This window comes from Lutra lutra, chromosome 5, assembly GCF_902655055.1.
Source record: "Lutra lutra chromosome 5, mLutLut1.2, whole genome shotgun sequence".
NCBI lineage: Eukaryota > Metazoa > Chordata > Mammalia > Carnivora > Mustelidae > Lutra > Lutra lutra.
In genome coordinates, this window is record NC_062282.1 from 43,333,714 (window position 1) to 43,348,595 (window position 14,882).

Below are 14,882 nucleotides of genomic sequence, written 5' to 3' on the forward strand. Positions count from 1 at the left end.
CTTTTCTCCCGCTTTGAGACAGCAGTGGTTTGGGCTTCTGCTTTCTCTTTCCTTTTAGTTTTAATTTAGTCCCTGCCACTGTCTCCTTTGAACTTTGGCCAGGGAAACGACCTCCGGTGTCCCTCAACACCATGCGTTGGAGAAGGCTGGGTAGGAGGGACACTCAGGTCAGCTCTTAGGGATCAGGACTCAACAGTTTTCTGTGTTGTAGCTTTAGCATCAGGCACGTGGAGAGGCACAGGGGAGGCCTTCAGTAAGTAGAAGCTGCTCCAGTGAATGACTGAATGAGAGGGAGGTGCCGGGATTCAGATAGCCGATAGCGGCCACTCCCTCCTCTGCCGCAGCTCCAAGGGAAAATGCGGTTTGTTCTGCAAGCACCTGGGTCTTAAGTGGGATCACTGCAACAGCCTCCCAACCAGCCCCCCCCCTTCACAGGTTTTTCTCAAGTACTCTCAAGCACGAGGTTAGCCTTCCCTCCAAAGGACCTCCCCCCCCCAACCTTGTAAGAGAAAACGCTGATGGCCTCTGTCATTGGATGTAAACTCCCATTTCTAATCTCATCGGCCTTGCCCTCCCAAACCCTGAGGGTCTCTGTGAATGACCCTCAGGGTCTGAGTGACCCTCTGTGAGGGTCACTGTGAAAGCTGCACAGTGAGGAATTAGAAGGGTCTCGTACACTGTAAGCGCTCCATGAGCTCTCCTCATTCCTGGTTTCTAGGGATTCTAGAAATTCCTGGTCTAGCTGTTTGTGTGTTCCCCTTGGCCTCAGGGAGCCTCCTGCTTCTATTCCCTGGGATTCCATCACTCTTTCCTTTCGACTCCAGAGCTTTTTTTCCCCTTAGTACACATTTTTAAGGCATTTTCCTGTTTGTCTTTGGATGCCTCTGTGATCTGCTGCTGAGTTCTTGACAAGAGAGCTCAGAAAACCTCGGGGTCCGCTCATCATCTCCTACAGTGGGGCCTGCCTCTGGGCTGGTGGTGCTGACAGCCGACCCCAGGCAGGGCCCGTCCCTGCTGAGTACTCACAGGTGTCACCTCATTTCCTCCTCAAAGGCTAGGAGATGTGTGGACCTGGAGGCTCACAGTTGGTTAGCAGCAAAGGTCTGCCTCCACAGCTCTTAATTGCTTGTTAATTTATCTTTCGGTAACAGTTGCGTGAAGTCGGGTAAATCCCCCAAAAAAGCTCTCAGTGGACCCTCCTACTGTTTGGGTTCACAGTCTGGATGGAGGGAAGGAAGTGGAGGACAGTCTTGCTTTCAGCATCATTATGGCAGAGATGAAGATGGGGCTCTTTACAACTGGGGGGGTCTATCCTCTCACTGTAGAGATGCCCAGTGAGGGCAGTGGCTGGCCCAAACCCTGTGATCCCTGCACACCTACTCTGAACTGCCAAAATAGGTCAGGCCAGTCGGGACAGGGAGCAGGGCCCTCACAGCACTCAAGGGACCGCTTCATGCCCAAGTCTCAGAGCAGAAACACAGCTCTCAGGAGGGAGACAGAGAAGCTGCAGCTAAGCCTGCTGCTTATCAGTGATCTGCACAAAGTAGAAACTTTCCACAGGCCTCCCCAGATCACGATCGCATCTGGTGCCCTTGAAGAGCTCTAAAGAGGAAGTCTGGGTTTGGTTGTAATGGATGAAGAACGCATAGAGCAACGTCCAGGCAGCAGAGGGAGGAGAGGGGAGCCGAGAGCTGGAGGGGGCTGGGCCAGCCTGCCCAGGTGGGATGTTGGCTTACTCTCACCTGGGATTCCCAGGCAAGAGGATGAGGTTAGGACTTACTCCTGGACAGGTGCCTAACTCAGGCTGCAGGGCTAGGACAAAAACACAGATCCCCAAATGAAATGTGTTTATGTGTCTATAGGTCTATTTTTATTTAAAGAGGCCAGTGGAAAGGGAATGATTTGGGGGCACATCCTACAATGTCAATGTCAGAAGAGAAAGTCAACATTCTTTTGTCCAACTCTCTCATTTTGTAGATAAGAAAGTAGAGACTCGGGGAGGGAAAGAAATTGGCCAGAAGCTAGAAAGCACATGTGTGGTGACACAAATTTGAAGGTATCCAGACGCCTGGTTCCGTCTTTCGCACAAAAACCTGAATGGGGGCGGGTGGTGAAACAGTGGGAGGTCTGGCAATTGGCAGGAAGATATTAACCTTCTGTCCCCTCCCCTTGAACACTCAGCTGGCACCGGCCACCACACCCCACGGCTCAAAGCACACATTCCACTCATTTCACAGGCAGAGGCTCAGTATGTTTTTGGATTTGACAAAGCCCAAACCAGGGCAGTGGCTGCAGCAAGGGACGGAAGCCGGGAAAGGCTGAGGTGGAAGATGGGGAGTGGAGATGAATGGGATTTGTGGCTACGGATCTTCAGCTGCTCACACGGGAGCAGGAGTGACCGTGCTGGGCCTTCAGTGGCCCATGGGAGTGGGAGCCTTCCCTAAACCCCGGCTGAAGACAAGAACCCACCCATGACCCCCTCCCCCCCACCCCTGTCCCTTCCTTCATCCCGGGAGCTGGAGTAATCAGGCTTGGTCATGGCGGCTGGTGCTGCTGACCGTTTCTCGGCAGAGGTGCTGGCCAAAGCCAGTGGCTCTAGTCCTCGCCTCCACAGATAGCGAGCAAGGCCTTCAGGAAGTCTCCAGAGGTGTCACCCTGGCAGGAGCAGAGGAAAAGCAGTGAGTGAAAGCAGTCCTGATGGCCTCAATGCCCTTCCTTCCAGTGGCTATCAGCCTAATGTCTCCCGAACACATAAATATGACTACATCCCTTCTATGGGTCCTCGCTACCCTCAGGAAAAGGTCCAAGCTCTCAGCTTGGCTTCAAGGCCTATTGTGGGCTGGCTTCACCTCCCCGCTCCCTTGTGGGGACACCCTGGTTCATTTTCCTACTTTAATATCTACCATGCCTCTGACCAGCCGGCCCTCCGCACCACCCCCAACTCCTGCCTGCCCTTGGAGCCCCCTCCTCTATGAAGTGTTCCTGCTCTCGATTCTTGTCTTCCTCCTCTCACATCCACTGACGCGTGTGAACGAGACTCCTCATTTGAACCAACACAATGGAGCCCTTACTGAGTGCCAGGCCCTTGCAGGAATTTACGGGAACATCGTTGGCTTTAGGATGCATCGTAATGTCAGGCCTACAGCAGAGTGCTGGGAGGCCAGACTCTCCCTCCTGTTACAGTGGCTCCTGTCATTTTTATGATACACGTTGTTTTTCTTTTCTTTTGTAATTTTTTATTTCAAAAATCACTATTATAAACAAGGTAAGTTAAAGGGAAAGATCTTACAATAAAAAATTTCCCACCCCTGACACCTTTTTCCCCAAATCAAGAGAGAGGCACGGTGACTGGTGTCTGGGTTTCTAGCAACAGTCTATGCATGTGCTAACAAGTATAGGTACAGAATGTCCCTTTTCTACACACATGGACACACAGCATTCATACCCTTCTGACTTAGAGAAGATCCCAAATCAGCAGATGGAGCTGCTCATGCTTTTTCATGATTGTATTATATCCTATCTTACGGATGTACCACACTTTCTCTAACCAGTTCTGTCCGGAAGGCTTCTAGTCTTTTGTTCCTGCAAACAATGCTGGCGTAAACACTCTCCTCCACATCGTTGGGAACACGTGTAGCTCTGTCTGTAGGATCAATTCCCACACGCAGAATCACCAAGTTCAAAGCATACGTGTTTAAAATTCTGAAAACTGCCCAACTACCCTTCAAAGATGTGCTAGCAGCGTTGGTGGTATAGTGGTGAGCATAGCTGCCTTCCAAAGATGTGCTAGCAGTGTACACCCCCACCAAGTCTGGGAGAAGCTGCTGTGAGATTTCCCACAGGCTGTCAGCCAAGGCCAGTATCAAACTTTAAGATTTTGGCCAACATCGAAGACAAAAAAAAAAAAAAAAAAGGGGCTGTGTAAGTGAGAGAAGTCAGATACAAAAGATCACATACCACGTGACTCTATTTCTATGAAATACCCAGAAAAGGCAAATCTATAGAGAGTCACCCGATGGGTGCCTACAGCAAGGAGGTAAATAAGTAAGCGGGTATAAGGGGGGAGGTATCTTAGAGGGGCGTTGGAAATGTCTTAGAACTGCATTGTGGCAATGAGGCATGACTCCTTCAATTTCCTAAATATTAGATGCACCTTAAAATAAGTGCACTTTGGGACACCTGGGTGGCTCAGTTGGTTGAACGACTGCCTTCGGCTCAGGTCATGATCCTGGAGTCTCGGGATCGAGTCCCGCATCGGGCTCCCAGCTCCACGGGGAGCCTGCTTCTCTCTCTGACCTTCTCCTCGCTCATGCTCTCTCTCACTGTCTCTCTCTCAAATAAATAAATAAAATCTTTAAAAAAAAAAAATAAGTGCACTTTATGGTAGACAAATTATGTGTCAATAAAGTTATCTTCATTTTTTTAAGAAGATTTTTTTCATTTTAGGGGCGCCTGGGTGGCACCCTGCCTTCAGCTCAGGTCATGATCCGAGGGTCCTGGGATCGAGCCCCACATCGGGCTGCCTACTCAGCGGGATGCCTGCTTCTCCCTCTTCCACTCCCCCTGCTTGTGTTCCTTCTCTCTCTCTGTGTCAAATAAATAAATAAATAAATCTTAAAAAAAAAAAAAAAAAGATTTTTTTTTTCATTTTATTTGTCAGAGAGAGAGAGACAAAGAGCGCACACAAACAGGGAGAGCAGCAGGCAGAAGGAGAAGCAGGCTCCCCACTGAGCAGGGAGCCCGATGTGGGGCTCCATCCCAGGACCCTGGGATCATGACCTGAGCTGAAGGCAGACGCTTAACTGACGGCACCACCCAGGTGTCCCAACAAAGTTGTCTTTAGAAAGCCCCCCCTCCCCCGCCATGGGCTATTTTATTTAGAAGTCCTTCCTTATAACCCTTTGAGCCACCTGGAATTTATTTTTGTATACACAGTGAAGTAGGTCTTTCATGAATCAGTAATCTCTGCTGTCAGAGAGAACTCAGAAAAAGACTGGGAATAGGAGGGATTTGTAATCCCACGCTCAGGGATGTGATGCTCCTCCTGCCCTCCCCCACTGATGTCCAGCCCCTCCCCCTTACTTCAATGGCTTGGTGGAGAGACTTGTCGTATTTCTCAATGAACTCCCTTCGGATGTTGAGCAGGTCGATCTCACTCCGGGAGACCATGATCCTGGTGAGGGTCTTCTCATCTGTGCCAGCACCCTGGTGGAGCCAGGGGAGAGGGAGACAGAGAGCAGGAGGGGAAACGGGGTCGGGTTAGGCAAGAACTCCTGGGTGTCCGTCTGCTTCTCTTCCTTTTCCCTCCCTAACCCCGTGGGGCATTCTGCCTCAGTCTTCCGCACGTAGTGCTGACCCAGATTCCCCTGTGCTGGGGACTGGCTAGACAGGCAAAAGCAAGCTGTTAGAGCTGAACGGTGTGCCCCCAAAATTCACATCCACCTGGAACCTTACGACGGGGCCTAATTTGGAAATAGGGTCTTCACACATGTAATGAGTTGAGGGCACACTGGATTAGGGTGGGCCCCAAATTCAACAACTCGTGTCCTTGTAAGAAGGGGACACATGGGTACACACACGGAGAAGGCCGAGTGAGGATAAAGGCAGAGCCTGAGGGACGTGCCCACAAGCCAGGAAACACCAGGATTCCCGGCATCCACCAGGAGCTAGGAGAGACCCATGGGAGAGTTTCCCCCTCAGAGCTTCCAGGAGGAGCCTAATGCCTTTAATTTTGATGTCTGGCCTCTTGAACCATGAGAAAATAACTCAGTCTGTGGTAATTTGTTAAAGCAGTTAAAGGGAAACAAAAAGGGGGCCCACAGATCAGGCACAGGACATGGAATGTGTGCGCAGGCAGGGCCCACTTCGGCCCCAAGGGAGCTCCGCGACACCAGCTTGGTGGGTGCTCAATACACGGCCATCATGTCTGGCCACCGAACAGCCTGCTCAGGCTCTGTTAGCTGCTGAGATACCCCTCGCTGGGCTGAGAAGGTGGCCACAGCAGCCTGGGTTTTCAGGAAGCCAGGGCTAGTCCCAGCGCCCAGCACAGGCTGCCTCTGTAATCATTGGTCACAGGAGACACTGTCACCTGCTCGACTGTGCGCTCCATGAGGACAGAGACTGGGTCTGACTCAGCCCAGTGTCCCCGGAGTAAGTTTCCCAGCCTGGGCCTTTGGGGCCATGTCACTCTTTGCTGGGGGACCCGTCCTGTACATCGTAGCATGTTTAACAGCCCCCCACCGCCCCCGCTCTCGTCCCACCAGATGCCAGCAGTGACACTCCCCAAGTGGTGGTGACCAAAATGCATCTGAACATGGCCAAAGGTTCCCCAGGGGACAAAATCACTACCCTAGAGTCAGACACAGGGCAGATGCTGCTAAGCATCAAGGGGGCAGAAACAGTGGCCAGCAGTCCTGGCCGGGGTTGGGGGGGACCGCGCACAGCTGTGTTTGTGGGTGGGCAGAAGGACCTGAAGGGAAGGGAACAAACAAGCAAGTTTGTTTACCTTCATGGACTTGTAAAGTTTGTCAGCAAAGAAGAGAGGTTTGTTCTTGACGCTTTGAACTGGTAGGATAAGAGAGATGCGGGGAACTTGGTCAGAGGCGGTGTGCCTAGACTATGGGCTGGGCTGTCCTCTCCCACCCCCTTCTCCCTCCAGCCTGGGCCTGCAGGTCACCGCCAAACCCAGGGTCTTACCCAGAGCCTGACACTTCACTCCCTCTTTCCGATGCCTCCTCCTCTGCCCCATCCCTCCACTTGGCTCTCACTGGGTTACAACTCCCTTCCTGCTACAGGGCTTGCAGCTAACCGAGATCAGTCAGGACTCAAAGGGAAGGAACCCCTCATTAACCCAAGGCACAGGGCCTCAAACTTCAAAGGGCCTGAGAATCACTGGAGAACCTGTTGAAAACTTGGGTTTTAGGTGCCACCCCCCCAGATTCAGACCCCAGAAATATTTTGTGCATGGGCTCGCAAAGCGTGGTTCCTGGATGGCTCTAGCAGCGGCATCTGGGAACTTGGTAGAAATGCAAACTCGAATGGCCCATACCAGATGCGCTCAGACTGCGACTCTGAAGGGAGGTGACCAACCTGTCCCACTCTGCCAGGGACGCTCCTGGTTTGAATACAAACCAGCATGGTTGGGTCTCCCTACTCTGGGGCAGACTCATGTTGGAGAGTGACTGATGGACAGGAAGACCAGGCCCGAGAATGACTGTCTGTTGGTGTGATTTAAGGCACTGTGCCCACCCCGGGGCTGTGTTGCACCAGAGCCTGCCCACTCCAGCTTGCCCTGGCAGCCCTGCACTCCATGCACCCCGCCTGGCTGTACCAGTCCCAGCCCCTTCCCAAGGCCTGGGGGGCTCTAGCTCTCAGGAGCTGCTGGATTTCAAGGCTCCAGGGCCCACACAGGGGTGTCTCAGGCAGCTTAAGGAGCAGGAGTCAGATACCAGTATCTGAAATCCAGAATGACTCTGGATATAAAAGTGTGTCTTTGAGGAGGGCAGGGGGCAAGGGACTGGAGATGCACACCCCAAGGGCACAGTCACCTGGGGTATGTGTCATGTACTGGCTCAGGAAGCCACACATCAACCTTCCTAACTCTCCAGGTATGGTATGCACATGTGTGTGTGTGTAAGTACACACACGTGCGTGGGGTGTGCACACCCTGGTCCTACAGAACACTAGGCCCCTCCTTGCCCTGCCCCTGCCCTCCCCATGACCTCCCCGGGAGAGCTTGTTCCATCATCCTGCCCTGCAGCCCAGAACAAGTCTTCACACTAACACCCCCCACCACATGCTGGCAGGACCCCCACAATGCTGGGGTTTACTCTCCAGTATGAGGAGCTCTGGAAGCCGCCAAGGCCACCCCTGTCCAGGGAATCTGGCCAAGTTCCCAGCACCCCCAGCCCTTTCCCAGGACATCCATCAGTTACCGATGGCCACAAACACGTCCCTGACGTCCCCGGACATCTCCTTCTTGATGGTGTGCTCCACGTCATAGTTGGTCATCTTGACAAACTCCTGGAAGACTGGCCCCAAGAGAAGCCCACAGGTGGGGGTGAGCTTCAATTCAGAGGGTGGGGGGAGATCACCCTTGCCCCACCCACCCAGCTCCCCTCCCAGGCCATGTCCCAGGAAAGGGGAAAGGGACAGCAGGTACAGCTGCAGCCCAGGCCCAAGTGCGCTGGGTACGATTGTGGTGAGAGGGAAATTCTGACCTCGAGGCTGCCTTGGGCTCAGAGCCAAATCTGTGTCAAATCAGACGTTGCCCCAGTGTGTTACACGAGTTCTAGGAATGTGCGCTGGGGTAGCAAAAGGAGCTGGGGTCCTGGTAAAGGCTCTGCCTCCCACTGAATGACCTTTGGAGAACCCCTACCCCCTTCTGGGCTTCCCTTCCTCCTGTGTCAAGCTGGGATAGAGATTAATGTAAGTAATTATAATGAAAACATGGAAGAAGTCACCATGTGCCAGGCATTATGCTAAGTGCTTTTCATGCATTATATTTTCTGTATCTTTATTAACAATCATGTGAGGTAGAACTAAAATCCCAATTGGCAGATAAGGGAATGAGGGCACAGATATTCACTAACTTGCCCAAGGTCACACAGCTGATAAGGGGGAGATTCAAATCAAGGCAATCGGGCTCCCAAGTCCATTCTTCCAGCCACTATGCTAATGTACCTTATGTATTTTACTGAAAAGTGCCAGGCAAATCCATGTTAAACCATAAATGTCCTAGTGGCCAGGGCATTTCATGAACAACTAATGTCAGGTGCGCCCTGTGCATGTGGCCGCCTGGGGCTCCGAGACGTGTGGCTGGTCCTGGTGCCATCAGCACGCCTTGTTGCCTTATTCCTGGCAGACATTGCCAGAGGGTCATGACACTGAACCTCTGGAGGCAGCCACCACCAATCTACTGGAGTGGCCTTGGGATTGACAGGCACCAGCCATCCTGTATCCCAGGCATTCCACCTGCTTCCCTAAGGAGGTAAAGGGTGCTGGCCCGAGGCTGAGGGTCAAGAGCAGAGCCAGGGCCAGACTCCCTACCAGCCACAACATTCTGTTGCTGGGTAAGGAATGAGTGTGTGGACACCTGGCTCTTCTCGCCACAGAGAGCTGAGAGGCTCCCGTCGGATTTGGGGACCTTCCTGCTGCATCGGGACGGGGAGGGGTTGAGACCTCACCTCTCCGGAGGTGCGGATAGCTCCGTGTGCACAGAATCGTCATGAAACGGGTCTCCAGGGAAGTCTTGTCTCCGCTGGGTCTGTCTGCTATTTCCTGCGGATCCCAGGTTGGGGCAAGGATTTGGGAGGGAAGACACCAGAAAATCTTGGTTATTATTCACTTTCATGTCTTTGCCTGGGGTGAGGATGGTCAGAAACTGGGTCATCCCAACTAAGGAGACTGACATTGGCCCCTTCCTCCCTAACCCTCTATCCCCTTGTCCAGTTCTCAGGAACCCTTTAGACTGACACGGGGGTGCTCTGCACCAGGTACGTCTGCTTTGGCCTCAGGGCCTTGAGACTGGTGCCCAAGGGAGCACAAACAGGCACTGGGCATGGGGACCCAGAGTCCTTCTGTTCTCAAGCCCTCCAGAAAGGCTCTCTGGGGAAGTGGGTTTGTCCAATGCAAGGAAAATGACCTAGCCAAGTGTTTCCTCAAGAGTGTAGACGGGCAAACATATAACACGCTGCATATATATGTTTCCGCGAGGATCTTCCAGCCAACCACTAGTCCCATTTATATTGACACTAAATTTTAATTGACATTAAAAGAATTCATTTCAGATTAAAAAGAGTCCATTTAAAGAAAAATACTCAAAAGCTGGTGGTATGTAGCACGAATCATGTGGGAGGTAAGTGGCTGAAATTTGGGAAACACTTGCCTGGCCCATTTTTTACCCAGTGGGGCTCTTAAGAGGCTTTGAAAGGGAGAGAGAGAACCTATGGGCAGGCCCCCAATCACTGCCTGACTGGCCGCTCAGCCCACCCAGAGGCACAGCCACTCAGCCCTCACTCAGAGAAGCCACGAACATCCCCGTGAAGAACAGGTCACTCACCAAGATCTCAGCAGCCACCTGAGAGCAGGGAGGAGAGAGAGGAGGGAGAGAGGGAAGGCTTGAGTCAGAGGAGGCTGGGAGAGGTGGCTCTGGGGCCCTGGGGATGGGGGGGGACAGGGAAGAGGGAAAACACCTTTCCTTGATCTTTGGGCTGGAGCCCCAAATGGGAACAGGCCTGGGAATTAATTTTAAAGTGTTTGTCTGAGGGGCCGGCGAGGACACAGAATGGGGCACTCTAACTGTAGCTCCCGGCCACCTAGGGTGACTCCAGCCCTCAGCCTGCTTGTCTCCACAGAGCTGCCCAGAAGTGAGAAGAGAAGCACTGAATCCCCCACATCCTTTACCGCCAGGGCTCTGAGACCCATCATTTTACCCCCTCGTGTTACAGGCAGGAGAGACAGGGAAGCTGAGGCTGGGAGGGGAGGAGACTGGTGGGGGGCACAGCCAAAATCAGGTGGGGGAAATGCCAGCTGTCCAGTCATCTTACAAGGGTGACTCGGTCACTGCATTATGCTGAGTCCTTAGAACATGACGTTGTTAGGCAAGCAGTAGTGCCTTGGAGTGTCTGGGAAAAAAATATAGCCCGCTCTGGAGGCCCCAGACTGGGTTTTGCTCTTGCCTGTCTCCCTGAAACTCTGCTGAGCCCTTGATTCTATTGGGCAGACCCCAACCACTCTCCTTATAAACTTCACAATAGCCTTACGCTTTAGAAAGCTCTTCTCATTATATATGTTGGCAACGTCTTTCAAAATTTTAAATTCACATGACATCTGATCAAACAATGACATCACTAGGAATGTGCCTTTACTGACACATGGGCCAAAAAGCCTTTCAAGATAGCAGGAAAGGGTGTTCACTGCAGCATTCTTTGTAATAGAGGAAAAACTGGAAACTACCAATAGATGATTTGTTAAACAAACTATGGTTATCCAATAATGGAAATCCACAAAGCTATTCAAAAGAATGAGTCTACAGTGCTGAGGAGAGTTTCCCCTTAAATTAAGCCAAACAAAAGCAGAGCACAGTGTTTGCAACAGTGTTCCTTTTATCTGGATAAGAAAAGGTAAAGGCACCCTCACTCTTATGTATTTGCTGGGAAGTCATGCTATAGGCATGGTCAAGGTGCCACGGGTGGTGGTTACCTTTGAGGAGAAGGACTGGGCAAGCTTTTGCATTTGATTTTTTCTGAAATTCTATGTTTCCATTTTCTCAACAAGCAAATGTGTCCTTTTGATGTTTTATTTTAATGTCCAATAGAAGTTATCGGGGCCACGGGGATCACAGGATACTTCTGGTCTTTTTTCATCCCTTTCTGTATTAAAAACCTAGCTGAGGGGACGCCTGGGTGGCTCAGTGGATTAAGCTTCTGCCTTCAGCTCAGGTCATGATCTCAGGGTCCTGGGATCGAGCCCCACATCGAGCTCTCTGCTCAGCAGGAGCCTGCTTCCCCCTCTCTCTGCCTGCCTCTTCTTGTGTTCTCTCTTTCTCTCTGTCAAATAAATTAAAAAAATCTTAAAAAAAAAACAAAACAGGGGCACCTGGGTGGCTCAGTGGGTTAAAGCCTCTGCCTTCAGCTCGGGTCATGGTCCCAAGGTCCTGGGATCGAGCCCCGCATCGGGCTCTCTGCTCCGCAGGGAGCCTGCTTCCTCCTCTCTCTCTGCCTGCCTCTTTGCTTACTTGTGAACTCTCTCTCTCTCTGTCAAATAAATAAATAATCTTAAAAAAAAATAAAATAAAATAAAATTAAAAAAACCAAAACAAAACAAAACAAAAACCTAGCTGAGACTTGAGGACGTTATGGTCCGTGAAATAAGCCGGTTATAAATGGGTAGATACTGCAGGATTGCAATTACACACGGTCCCTATAGTCAGATTCAAAGAGACAAGGTAGAAGGGGTTGGTTGTTGTCAGGGGCTGGGGGAGGGGCAGTTACTGTTTAATGAGGACACAGTTTCAGTTTTAGAGAGAAAACGAGTTCTGGAGATGGATGGTGGTGATGGTTGCACAGCAAGGGGGACATGCCTGATGTCACTAAACTGTACACTTGAAAATGGTGGAGATGGCACATTTTACGATGTGTCATGCCTTATTAGGTGTTATGTGCATTTTACCACCATTTTAAAAAAGCGATGCTAAAAAATACCTGTTTTTTGTTTGTTTGTTTTTTAAAGAGAGGGAGATATTTTAAAAATCAAACAAAAGGGGCACTTGGGTGGCTGAGTCGGTGAAGTGTCTGACTCTTGATTTCGGCTCAGGTCATGATCTCAGGGTCATGAGATGGAGCCCTGCGTAGGGTTCTACACTGGGCGTGGAGCCAGCTTAAGATTCTCTCTCTCTGCCCCTCCCCACCTTCTCTCTCTCTCAAAAAAAAAAAAAAAAAAAAAAAAGGCAAATAAAAAGGAATCTAATGTGCCATCCGTCATTTATTTGGGTCAGAGGACCCCGGACATATTTGTTTTGTCAGAGCATCTGTAATGACGTGTGCAATATGATAAACACAGTAGGCTATTAAAACAATTTTCCAAATAACACAAAGGCTTTTCCCTATTAGCCTAGCTACTTCACACAAAAAGTAACCTGGGAATTCCCTCCAAAATCGAAACACAGAGTTATCCTCTGACCCGGCAATTCCACTCCTATCTACCTGAGAGACATGAAAATATACGTACACGCAGAACACGTACACGCATGTTGACAGCAAGCAGCGCTGTTCTTGAGAAGTAGTCCAATGTCAAGTAGCTGATGCATGGACAAAAAAAAGGTGATGCGGCCATGCAACGAGGTATTATTTGGCAGCGGGAAGGGATGAAGTACCGATATAGGCTAAATACGAATGTTGGACACACTAAGGCAAAGAAACCAGTCATGAAGGGCCATGTATCGTATGACGCAATGTATATGAAATAGGTGAACCTACAGAGAGAGGAAGTAGGTTAGTGGTTACGCAGGGCTGGAGGGCAGAGAGGAAAAGAGGAACATGTTCAGGGTCCCTTTGGGGGTGATGAGATGATTTAAAATGGACTGGTGATGGTTGTGCACGTCTGTGATGATGCCATGAGCCACTAAGGTGTAGGCTTTCAATGGGCAGAAAGCATGGTGTCTGGGTTCTAGTTCAACAAAACTGTATATTCAAAAATAACAGCCCGGGGATCGAATCATCCCAAACTGGCCACAGGTCTTTACTTCCCTCTGGTTTAGATTGTCTGTGTTATTGTCTGGAACATGGAGGGTGGAAGGGAAGCGGTCAGCGATCCCCATGGGATGGCAGGTGAACACGGCATATTCATTCGCACGGTGGTCGCAGACCCGGACCTCCAAGAGCTCGGGGGTGTGCTAGATGCCCAGGGGAGAGTGTGGGAAGGAGGAGGCATGACACAGAAAGGACCAGGTCCCCCTGTGTTCTGCAGATTGAACGCCTTCCATTTCTGTGTACATTCTCCTCGGGCATCCGCGGTTCACCTCTAGAAACCTAGCTAAGGAAAACGCTCCTGCGTATGAGGGGAGAGTTGGTGACTGGGAAGAGGGCTGCCCAAATAAAGCTTGGTAGTAGCTTCTTAAGTGGAATAGGACATGGCCGTTAAGTGACGTTGGTTTTTAAAAATCATATGAATGGTATTCGTGGAATATTAATTTCTAACTGTTCTAAATCAGGGATCCACTTTTATATGTACACAGAGAAAGACAACTAGAGTTGTCTTTTCCAAAATATTAACAAGGGCTGTCCCTAGTAGGCTATGAATTTATGTATGTATGTATGTATTTGTTTAGGCTTATCTCTGTTTTCTAGAGTTTCTACAAAGGATAGGTCTTACTTTAGAAACCGAATATTCTGACTCTGAGAAAATGAGTCCACACTAAGACTAATCCGGGTCCAGCACCTGTGAATCTGGATGAGCAGCTGAGTTGGGCAGGGCTCCCTTGTTTCTGCCTCCCAGGTTCTCTCTCACCCCTTCGGGCCTGCAAGGTGTGGATGCAGCCCACCACTGCCCTCTTCTGGCAACAACTAGAAGCACAGCCCCATAGGTAGGCCCCAGGCGGAAGTATTCCCTAGAGGATGAATTTCAGGATAGAGGATGGATTGGGGGTGAGCTCTAAGGAGGAAGCCAGGTTCAAAGCCCTCAAGGGTGCAATGAGACAGTCTGTAGTAGTACTTAATACGTACATGTTGAATAAGCGAATGAAACGTGGCCTCAACGGGCCTCCCTAGGGGCTGGGTTCCCAGGCTAGCCCTTGTAAACACACCCATATGCAGCTGGAAAACCACACTTAAATGCAGCCCTGTAGCTTCGGACAGCTGCATTCTGAACTGGGGGCTGTACAACTGGAAAGCAGCAGCCCCCTGGTCTGGAGGCTGTGGGGAAATTGCCGTACTGGGTTTGGGAAGGTATCAAATTGTATTAACATAGGCTTTGGTGGGCTTGGGTTCAAATCACACCCCAGCCACCTAGAAACCATACCCTTGGATAGAGCAAGGCACAGGTGAGTGGGGACAGTGCATATGGCCTTAGGAGGGACTGCCCAACCATAATGACCTTTAGGGGATTTGGGCTTGTCTACTCTCCATGAGAAACCATCTCCAGACCTCAAGCTCCCCCGCCTAAGGGGCATGGCAGAAACAGAGCAGCCAAGTGACCTAAGAAAACCCCTGACTCCCCTATTCATTTAATAACAAATATTGGCTGAGTTCTGACCATGTGACCCCTTGGGATACATCAATGAGCAAAACAAAGATCCCAGCCCTTGATGAACTCACTTTCTAGGCTCTCTCAGAACGTGTCCCTCAACCTTGGTCCCATTTCATAGGTAAGAAACTGAGACCTTT

General features: G+C 50.7%; 1 protein-coding gene across 2 annotated transcripts in view; it reads right to left on the bottom strand.

The window, feature by feature from the left end:
• Positions 1–1,843: 1,843 nt before the first annotated feature.
• The window catches only part of ANXA6 (annexin A6), a 47,996-nt gene continuing 34,957 nt past the window's right edge, over positions 1,844–14,882 (bottom strand). The window contains exons 21-26 of one of the 2 annotated variants that reach the window (XM_047729807.1): positions 10,061–10,078; positions 9,186–9,279; positions 7,935–8,030; positions 6,506–6,564; positions 5,083–5,205; positions 1,844–2,655 (exon numbers count right to left, since the gene is read on the bottom strand). In XM_047729807.1, the coding sequence (XP_047585763.1) occupies positions 2,596–2,655; positions 5,083–5,205; positions 6,506–6,564; positions 7,935–8,030; positions 9,186–9,279; positions 10,061–10,078 (450 nt within the window). In that variant the 3' untranslated portion in view covers positions 1,844–2,595. The remainder of the gene's footprint in view (positions 2,656–5,082; positions 5,206–6,505; positions 6,565–7,934; positions 8,031–9,185; positions 9,280–10,060; positions 10,079–14,882) is intronic. The other variant, XM_047729808.1, reaches the window with a different exon arrangement.